This window comes from Salvelinus alpinus, chromosome 11 (genome assembly GCF_045679555.1).
Source record: "Salvelinus alpinus chromosome 11, SLU_Salpinus.1, whole genome shotgun sequence".
NCBI classification, from domain to species: domain Eukaryota; kingdom Metazoa; phylum Chordata; class Actinopteri; order Salmoniformes; family Salmonidae; genus Salvelinus; species Salvelinus alpinus.
In genome coordinates, this window is record NC_092096.1 from 14,610,381 (window position 1) to 14,620,274 (window position 9,894).

Here is a 9,894-nt window from a genome sequence, read left to right on the forward strand (position 1 = left end):
GCGATGATCGCAAACGACTCGATATCGCCATCTGCCGGCATTGGGGCTACAGTTGGTGAGAAATGCTTCTTTAAAAAACAACTGTAGTCCGAAACCTTGGCTCACATTAAACGCAATTTTATGTTTATAAATATACATTTTATTAATTCCAGTAGCCGATGTGGACGTCAGCATGTGGGATTATGTATAAATGGCCTAGCTTCGATGATCACTCGAACCATGACTCGTGTCCAGAAGAGAGCCTGCAGAATAATTCGGGACGGGTCGTACACCAGCTGCCGGGGAAGCCCTCGGAATCATGTCCTTGGAGAGCAAACGGGAGCAGATTTCCCTGACATTTGCTAAATCCCTGCAGAACTCTCAGTTTGCAGACTGGCTCCCCCCAACTAGACAGCAGACAACTGGACGGGCAACTGGCGACAGCCACAAACGGAACACTCCCATGACACGCACAGGCTGCTTATCGGAACTTTCCCATTCCATACTTCACTAAACTGATCAATGCACACACCATATAGCCCAGGGGCCTTAATAATGCCTTCTTAAAAGCTCCTAAGATCTATTTTCTTTAGCTGCCACCCCAAACATTGTCGTTGTATTATTGTTGTTTTCTATATATTGCATAGTTTAACATTGTATTACATGTTTTGCTAGTTTAGGATTTTACTATTTGATGATTGTAAAGTGGTTTACACAATTCAGTCTATATAACTGCAAGAAACTAATAAACATACTACTTACTATTACAGGGCACAAAGCAGAACATTAGACAAGAGGACCCTTATCGTTTTAGCTCTGAGTGTTTCCCGTGTTCACATCGGACCACGAAAAATGTAACGTACTTCCGGTGCTTGTTTGGCTGGCAATTTGAAATGTGTACAATGTAAAATCGTGTTGTTTTCATAGATTTAATGGCAATCTTATCAAATGACACATCCCAAATCACTACTGCAAGAGTCCTATAGTGACATATACTAGTTTAACGTCACTTTCTAGTCTCTATACTATGTTTAAAAGGATGGCTGAATTTGGACCAGATTCCGGGGGTAGAGTGAAGGTAGGGGACGGATGTCAATAATATTTGATACCGGCAACTATAATATGGTCTATAAAAAGTTTTGTGTTAATAAGAGACAATTTGACTAACTGTGGTACCTAATTATATGATATTTCCTTTTTAATAAGTCTATGGAAGCGTGTCAGTAAAGTGCTTGTCGTGAAGACGCGGTTGGAAAGGCAGGCAACCAAACCGCATCACTTCTTACTATCTATGCTAGCCGGTTCACCATATTATTATCATCATTGATCTGCATGATGTTGCAGAAAACATCAATTGTCTGTTTTCCACAGGGTGTTACGATCGTCAAACCCATCGTATTCGGAAACGTTGCTCGGTATTTTGGAAAGAAGCGAGAGGAGGATGGACACACTCACCAATGGTCTGTGTATGTGAAACCATACAGAAACGAGGTAAACTCAACTGTAATCTTGGAAAATGGATGGTTTTGACTTCAAGGTCTCATTGGATAACCACAGTATTGACCTGACCCAATTATATTCCAGGATATGTCTGCATATGTGAAGAAAATACAGTTCAAGCTACATGAAAGTTATGTGAATCCACTCAGAGGTAAAATCAAGCCTGTAATGTATCCACGTATTAACAGTGATGTAATTTGTCGTGAATGTAGGGCTCACGGTGACCTCTTTGTGATCCGTTGTAGTGGTGACGAAGCCTCCGTACGAGATCACAGAGACGGGCTGGGGAGAGTTTGAGATCATTATCAAGATGTTTTTCATCGACCCCAATGAGAGGCCGGTGAGTGCTGCTCTACGATGTCATTTAGGGACCTCATTCAAATTCTACTTGATTAATATAGCACCTTTTAACAGAGGATGCATTTCAGAGTGCTTAACACAATAAAATAATAGGAAGGTGAGAAAGATAAAAAATACAACATGTTTTCTAAATTAGGACACATTAAAATAGTAAAACAATAGCTTAATAACAGTGGACTTGAGACTACATTTTCATTGTACAATTACATTATTTTTATGACCCTCTTCCCCCAGTTACATGATAGTCTGTCAGTCTGTCTACGGGTGACCCTCTTCCCCCAGTTACATGATAGTCTGTCAGTCTGTCTACAGGTGACCCTCTTCCCCCAGTTACATGATAGTCTGTCAGTCTGTCTACAGGTGACCCTCTTCCCCCAGTTACATGATAGTCTGTCTGTCTGTCTGTCTGTCTGTCTGTCTGTCTGTCTGTCTGTCAGTCTGTCTACAGGTGACCCTCTTCCCCCAGTTACATGATACTCTGTCTGTCTGTCTGCAGGTGACTCTCTACCACCTACTGAAGCTCTTCCAGTCAGACTCCAGTGCCATGCCCAAGAAGACGGTGGTCTCTGAATTCTATGATGAAATGGTGAGAGATTTTATTTCTTTATTTTTCAAACAGTGAACCAAAGAGGACATGAGAAGCGAAGTGAAGCAAGGTGAGGAAAGAAACCAGAGAGGCCCGTCTCAACTCTCTGTCCTTCTTGTTCCTCTCTCAGATCTTCCAGGACCCCACAGCTATGATGCAGCAGCTCCTCAGCACCTCTAGACAGCTGACCCTGGGGGCCTATAAGCATGAGACGGAGTGTGAGTAGCACACACTTTTCCCATCCAGTTCAGTAACAGACCTGTACATTTAGTACCTGTAGATGTATATTGTAACTACTGTATCTAGCTATGCCTTTTTAACTCTCGTCAGGCAAATGTGTTTCAATTCTAATTATAAACGTCAACTAGATTCAGCCACTGGACAATTTTATTTAAAGTATTTTTTCTTGAGAGGCTGATCAGAGGCCCGGAACATAATTACAAATAATTTGTAGACTGCAAATTGACCTCCAAGAAGCCCAAACAGATATAATATTTGACTAAAACATCATTTCAAACCGGGCTTACATGTGTATATAATCACATCACTCTATTATGCATGGGAATAGTTGAACACATTTCCCAAATGAAAATCACTTGGAGCTGATTTCCTGCTGTTGTTGGGCTTTTATGTCCAACAATGAAAAAGAATTGCTCAGGAAACTTGGGGAGCCTAATAAATCCACCCGCGGGCCAAATGTGACCAGCTGGTCGCCAGTTGGGGAACCCTGCAGTAGAGGCTTAGATTAAACGTCGATGGCTGCGTTTACACAGGCAGCCCAGTTCTAATCTTTTGCCCAATTATAGGTCTTTTGACGGATCAGATCCTTTGCCATGAAGATCAGAATTGGACTGCCTATGTAAAGGCAGCCAATAAAACCCATTGTCTTTGTCCTTATTGTTCAGTGACACCACTGTGCAGCGCTGAGTGGACAGTGTCACTGACCCTTCCTGTGCCTGTAGTTGCGGAGCTGGAGCTGCGGACGCGGGAGAAGCTGGAAGCAGCGAAGAAGAAGACCAGTCAGGAGATCACAGACCTGAAGGATAGACTGAAGGCCAGCAGAGAGACCATCAACTTCCTGAAGGGAGAGATACGCAAGCTGGAGGAGGAGGACCAGATCAAAGACCACTGATACACACACACACTGGGTGAATCTCAATTGTATTTTCTGGATTCCTCATACCTTCTCTCCTTGCATCCTTCTCAAAACCCATTGGAACACAAGATGTGAGGTTCCTTGCCTTGGATCTTCTCTTCCTATGTATTTTGAGAAGGAGATGAGAGAGGACGCAATGACTCATAGATATACAATTGAGACACACCCTAAATTCCAAATCAACCTATAGGCCATCTTCCCTAGGCACCCCTGTAGATCTGAAGGGTTTGGATAGGTGGATGCAATATGGTACTTGTGACTCACCTTGTCTTCTGATTTCTGATAGGCTGGATGGAGTTCCCGCCTTTTTTCTTCCACCTATCCAACCCCTTCAGAGCAAATGGGAGGGGCCAGGGAGGAGGGGCTAGGGATGGATTTGGACTTGCCCTAGTCTGGAATCCATACAGAGTATCACTCCGTTTTACGATTGTTTAATTCCATAATATAATATCTCAGATACTTCGCAGATGCTTTCATCCAAAGTGACTTAGTCATGCGTGCGTACATTTGTCGTACGGGTGGTCCCTGGAATGGACTCCACCATCCTGGCATTACTAGCACCATGCTCATCCTGACAGAGGACCTCAACATCATTGTTATGGATGATGTCACATTGCACTAACAATAGAGAAATGTAGAGGTATTCAGTTTGAATTCCAGACTTAACACTGCCTAGCAAAATGGTTCTATATGATCCTGTACATAACAAGAAAACTGAAGATAATCAATGTTAGTTTCTCTCCACTCTCAATTCAACTCAGATTTACCACAGAAAGCTCTCATGTTGCACTGTCACATTTTTGTAGACTGGTCTGAATGTGAATCGGGTTTGTGCTTCTGTTTTTTTTAATTCATTTTGATGTAAAACTCAAACCAGTTTTTCTTTGATTTCTCCTTTTGTATAAAATGATTAGAACACGATTGTTAGAACTGATGGATCAAACATGTCTTAGATGCTATTCAGGGTTATTTACAGATTATTGTTTTGTCAAAGATTGATCTCTTAAATACATCTGGATAGCCTGGGCATGCCATTGCCAACTGTCTCGGGATCAATACATGTGTCAACCCTTTTGATATGAGTTCAGTTCTTGATCACCATTTAGATAAAGGATAGAGAACGACAGCAGACATTTTCATTTCTGTTGGAGAGCGCTAAACTGTTGCTTTCCTTGTAAGGAGACCGGAGCGCTGTAATGAGTAATGGATATACAGCCTCTGCATTACCCTTCCACCACCACTAGAGAGCGGTGATGAGCAGATGGTTATTGGAAGAGGGAGGGGGCAACAATTGTTTGTATTGGAAGAGGGAGGGGCAACAATTGTTTGTATTGGAAGAGGGAGGGGCAACAATTGTTTGTATTGGAAGAGGGAGGGGCAACAATTGTTTGTATTGGAAGAGGGAGGGGCAACAATTGTTTGTATTGGAAGAGGGAGGGGCAACAATTGTTTGTATTGGAAGAGGGAGGGGCAACAATTGTTTGTATTGGAAGAGGGAGGGGCAACAATTGTTTGTATTGGAAGAGGGAGGGGCAACAATTGTTTGTATTGGAAGAGGGAGGGGCAACAAGTGTTTGTATTGGAAGAGGGAGGGGCAACAATTGTTTGTATTGGAAGAGGGAGGGGCAACAATTGTTTGAATTGGAAGAGGGAGGGGGCAACAATTGTTTGTATTGGAAGAGGGAGGGGCAACAATTGTTTGTATTGGAAGAGGGAGGGGCAACAATTGTTTGTATTGGAAGAGGGAGGGGCAACAATTGTTTGTATTGAAAGAGGGAGGGGCAACAATTGTTTGTATTGGAAGAGGGAGGGGCAACAATTGTTTGTATTGGAAGAGGGAGGGGCAACAATTGTTTGTATTGGAAGAGGGAGGGGCAACAATTGTTTGTATTGGAAGAGGGAGGGGCAACAATTGTTTGTATTGGAAGAGGGAGGGGCAACAATTGTTTGTATTGGAAGAGGGAGGGGCAACAATTGTTTGTATTGGAAGAGGGAGGGGCAACAATTGTTTGTATTGGAAGAGGGAGGGGCAACAATGATAAAACCGTGTGAGTGAAGAAGGGCAGGGGCTTTTTGCATCAACAACATGTGCATAGCAGCATTAATAGTGTATTGTATTATAACATATTGAACAGCGTTCCTTTACTCTGCATTTCACTTCAATTGTCATTTGTAGTTTTTTTCTGAGAACGAATTCCCTGGTCAAATCTAAATCTAATACATGGTGAATGCTGAGGTGGGTTTAGTAGATACTCAGTTCATTCCAGACTCTTGTCTTCAGAATACCACTAGAGTTAGTTAGAGGGGACAACTGAACAGATTGTGTGGCCCTCAAACCCACACATCTCCAAAGTGGTCTCCCACTCTCTTTCCCTCTCACTCTCTTTCCCTCTCACTCTCTTTCCCTCTCACTCTCTTTCCCTCTCTGCCTTGTTGAACGCACCAGAACGTAACACTGAATTACAGTATATCTCAGACATTGAAAAGGGAGAGCCGTGTGATTACAGTGTTTGGTAATGACACGAGATATAATAGTAACTGATCTGGGACAGCTCGAAGCATCCACGGTACCCTATTCCCTTTATAGTGCACTATTTCTGGGACTCTTGGTCGAAAGTAGTGCACTACATAGGGAATAGGATGTGATTTGGGACGACCCAGGCCATGTCAGACCACAGTCCTGTAATCTCCCCATCTTCTCCATCATTGGTTCTATGGAGACATAGTCATTGTATTGTTAGGCTGACTTGTTAAATAGGCACATATTCAACTGACCACAGGCACAACAACTATACAAGGACTCTCTCTCGCTCTCTTTCACATACACAGGGAGATAAATCATTCCATGCATGCAGCGGCTGCCCTGGCCTCTGATCCTACAAAGATCAGACATTAAATAAATAGACGCTGAGCTCTGGAAGGAATGCTTGTTTATATTCCAGCGTTTTCTTTAGAAATACCCTCAAGCTTTACACTGGCATGCGCTCACTAAGGCCCACTTGTAATGTAGCCTACTGTCTGGGTCCTTTGTCAATGTGGTGCCGTTCTGGAAATCCCAGGCTCAGACGGACTATTCCCTGTCTACTAGACGTTAGTTACTGCTTATAAGCGGAAGAGAATAGTGCGGCTTTCAAAGAAGATAGAATACGTTTTTGCTTTTGAAATAAACTTTGAAAAGAATTTGACTGCGACCCGACCCGGATGCAGTCTAGGGATACTGGCGTGTTCGGGACGAGATCGAGGCACTGCACTGCCTGAGCTCGGGGAGGGGAGCTGCCTGCTGGAGAGAGAGTTGCTGGGCGAGTGAGCGATTTACTACAACAAGACAGGTCGACAGCGAGAACAACTTCAGCACGCCTAACTAGTTACTAGGTATTTTCAAAACGAATAGAAAATAAGCTCGGAAGGCAGCGCGGGAGCTATTTATAACATTTGCTGGCTGATAGAGTGCCAAATTGGTCACGTTCGTAAAGTAATATTTTTTTGCGGGGCGACAGATCGGAGGAGGGACGGGAGTGTGTGAAGCACTTTGATGTGGGCTGCTGATGGTTGTAGCAGTGAGGAGAAGGGATTTAAAAACTTTCCTAAACACAAAAACAAGGGATTCGTGGCAATATTTCCCGAAATACATCTCTGGTTTACCCACGAAGCTTTTCCTCTGTAAGTATTTCATAAACTTGCATGCTATTTTGTATTCCTCGGCAACAAGCCCATCTATGACTTTTGATTCCTGTTTGTTCAAATGTCATTTGATTCCTGTTTGATTATCAAGTAGAAGTGACTAGATGGCTAATTATATTAGTTTTTCGAGGTAGAGTAACTAACTATTATATAATATACATGTAGCTTACTAGTGAATGTATTATGTTTGCTCTTCTATGGGACGATAAGAAGGAGCATGCGTTATAAGCGCTTATTTTTATGGCCCCACAATATTTAATTTGATCCAGCTACTGTCCGCTAGCAGCTAAACCACAAGAATCAGAGCGAAACATTCCGCTCGACACTACCAGTGGTTTCAATACAGGCTTTGGAAACTGAATAGCTAAAATCATATCGCTATAACTAAATAAACCAGAAAGTAGTCTACTTTTTTTTATAGTGTTAGACTGATCGCATTACATTTTCTGTTTTCATACCAAGTTACATCTAGCTTGTCTTATTGATCCGCATAGCGACACAGAGTTGAACGACATAACACATCACACCACTGATAAAGTAAGCTAAGTGTCAGTCAATTGAAACGTAAGTTTCTAAACAGTCTTGTTTGTTTGTAGTGACAGTTTGTTAGTTGTGGTTCTTAGTGGTAATGTTTTCCATGATGTCGTCAATGAGTTTACTCTGTGTGAGTGGCTTCGTTCTGTCGGGAGAGCGACAACATCACACGGCTAGGAAATGCGTTCAAATTGAAAATGAGTCCATGCACTTTACTCAAATGATCCTAACAGAAAGGTACGGATTTCTGACGAACTAAGACATTACATCCTGGACTAGGCTATTTATTCACTCTGTTTGTCAAGTTAAAGTACGTAATGACTGGTTCACTTTGGCACTCACTTAATATGTACGCCCTAGTCACTCCATTACCTGTCAATCATACCTGCAATTTACAACGCAGCTCTCAGAAAAAGGCAGTCAGAGTGGCATTACCTCAGTGGACAGATGTGGTAGGAGGGCCAGTATAGAAGCTGTTATGTTCTTGTCTGTCTGCCGTCACATCAGGACAGTGATGACATGTCTGTTCTTAGCAATGTGTCAAACTGATCTATAGACAAAGAAAAGACCAAGGGTCTCCTGGATGTCCAACTAAACTGCACTTTCATCTGCGATTGGTTGTTGAGGGTTGAGGGTTGACTTTTCCAGTTCGGACAACATGTCAAATGTGAAGCCTTGATGTCATCAGTGTTTTTTTTTTTTACCATTCATTTGTTTTAAATTACTTGGTGGGTGTTTCCCCTCTCTGTCATCTGAACTGTATATCTGTGAGACTATGCTGTTTAATAGTGCCTGTTATTCAAATCATTCAACTCCCTCTCTCCAGTCCTGAGGGTCAGCTTGACATGGTGTTACTGAGTGTAACGCTTTGGGGGGGAAACGTTGTGCAGACAGATGGTTTAAACTAACACAACACCCACTATAAACACTTTCAGCTCCGAATATGGGACGTGTCTGCTGTAAAATCCTACCCTCTTAAGTGTCAATCAGAAACTCCAGGTTTTTCAAAGCATCTCTGACGCAGAGACTTTTTTTGCTCTCTTACTCTCTCTCTCTCTCTCTCTCTTTCTCCCTCTCTCTCCCTTTCTCTCCCTTTCTTTTCGCTCTCTCTCTCTCCCTTTCTTTTCGCTCTCTCTCTCTCCCTTTCTCTCTCTCTCTCTCTCCCCCTTTCTCTCTCTCTCTCTCCCCCTTTCTCTCTCTCTTTCTTTCTCTCTCTCTCTCTCTTTCTCCCTCTCTCTCCCTCTCTCTCCCTTTCTTTTCTCTCTCTCTCTCCCTTTCTTTTCTCTCTCTCTCTCCCTTTCTTTTCTCTCTCTCTCTCCCTTTCTTTTCGCCCTCTCTCTCCCTTTTTCGCCCTCTCTCTCCCTTTTTCTCTCTCTCTCTCCCCCCTTTCTCTCTCTCTCTCGCCCCCTTTCTCTCTTTCTCTCTCTCGCCCTTTATCTCTCTCTCCCTTTATCTCTCTCCCCTTTATCTCTCGCCCCTTTCTTTCTCTCTCTCGCCCCCTTTCTCTCTCTCTCTCTCTCCATCCCTCTTTTCTCTCTCTCCTCCCGAGGGCGGACCATCTCGTCCCTACTGTTTGTCTAATGAGTCAACACTTCCTTTATGATGGGGCTAATCGTCCGTTAACAACATTTGACGTGCTTTCTGACGCCATCCGCTGGCACTTAGTACTCCTACCCCTCCAGATGCACAGCGCTTTGCTTCCTGCATAGCAGGGAAGTGAACACTGACCGCTATTATTACCATTACCTGGAACTCCCAACACCTGTCACCCAGATCTGTTATGTCATCATGCTTTCCCTCCTAACCACTTGACCTTACCAGGAAAGACTTGTCTGGATCCTAATTCTACTCTATTTAATAGTTTGTTATTGTAAACTGTCTTTCTTATCCTCATTCGTGTAAACACTCCCATGCTCTTCTCTGCATCATCCTCTGTCAAAATAATCTGTGATCATAAAGCCTTTCCATCATGTACCCATGGAGGATGTGTTTCTGCATCATGTACCCATGGAGGATGTGTTTCTGCACCATCCTCTGTCAGAATAATCTGACATCATAAAGCCTTTCCATCATGTACCCATGGAGGATGTGTTTCTGC

The 9,894-nt window shown here is 43.1% G+C and overlaps 2 protein-coding genes across 2 annotated transcripts in view; one reads left to right on the forward strand and one right to left on the reverse strand.

The window, feature by feature from the left end:
• Positions 1 to 9,894, reverse strand: part of cct2 (chaperonin containing TCP1, subunit 2 (beta)) — a 50,708-nt gene that overhangs the window by 38,907 nt on the left and 1,907 nt on the right. The gene's annotated exons all lie outside the window — the stretch shown is intronic.
• Positions 798 to 4,658, forward strand: LOC139533625 (YEATS domain-containing protein 4). Its single transcript, XM_071331804.1, has 7 exons — positions 798 to 1,057; positions 1,351 to 1,470; positions 1,564 to 1,630; positions 1,725 to 1,819; positions 2,336 to 2,425; positions 2,556 to 2,643; positions 3,388 to 4,658. Exons 1-7 carry the CDS (start codon positions 1,007 to 1,009, stop codon positions 3,555 to 3,557), a joined length of 681 nt encoding a protein of 226 aa, XP_071187905.1. The 5' UTR covers positions 798 to 1,006; the 3' UTR covers positions 3,558 to 4,658.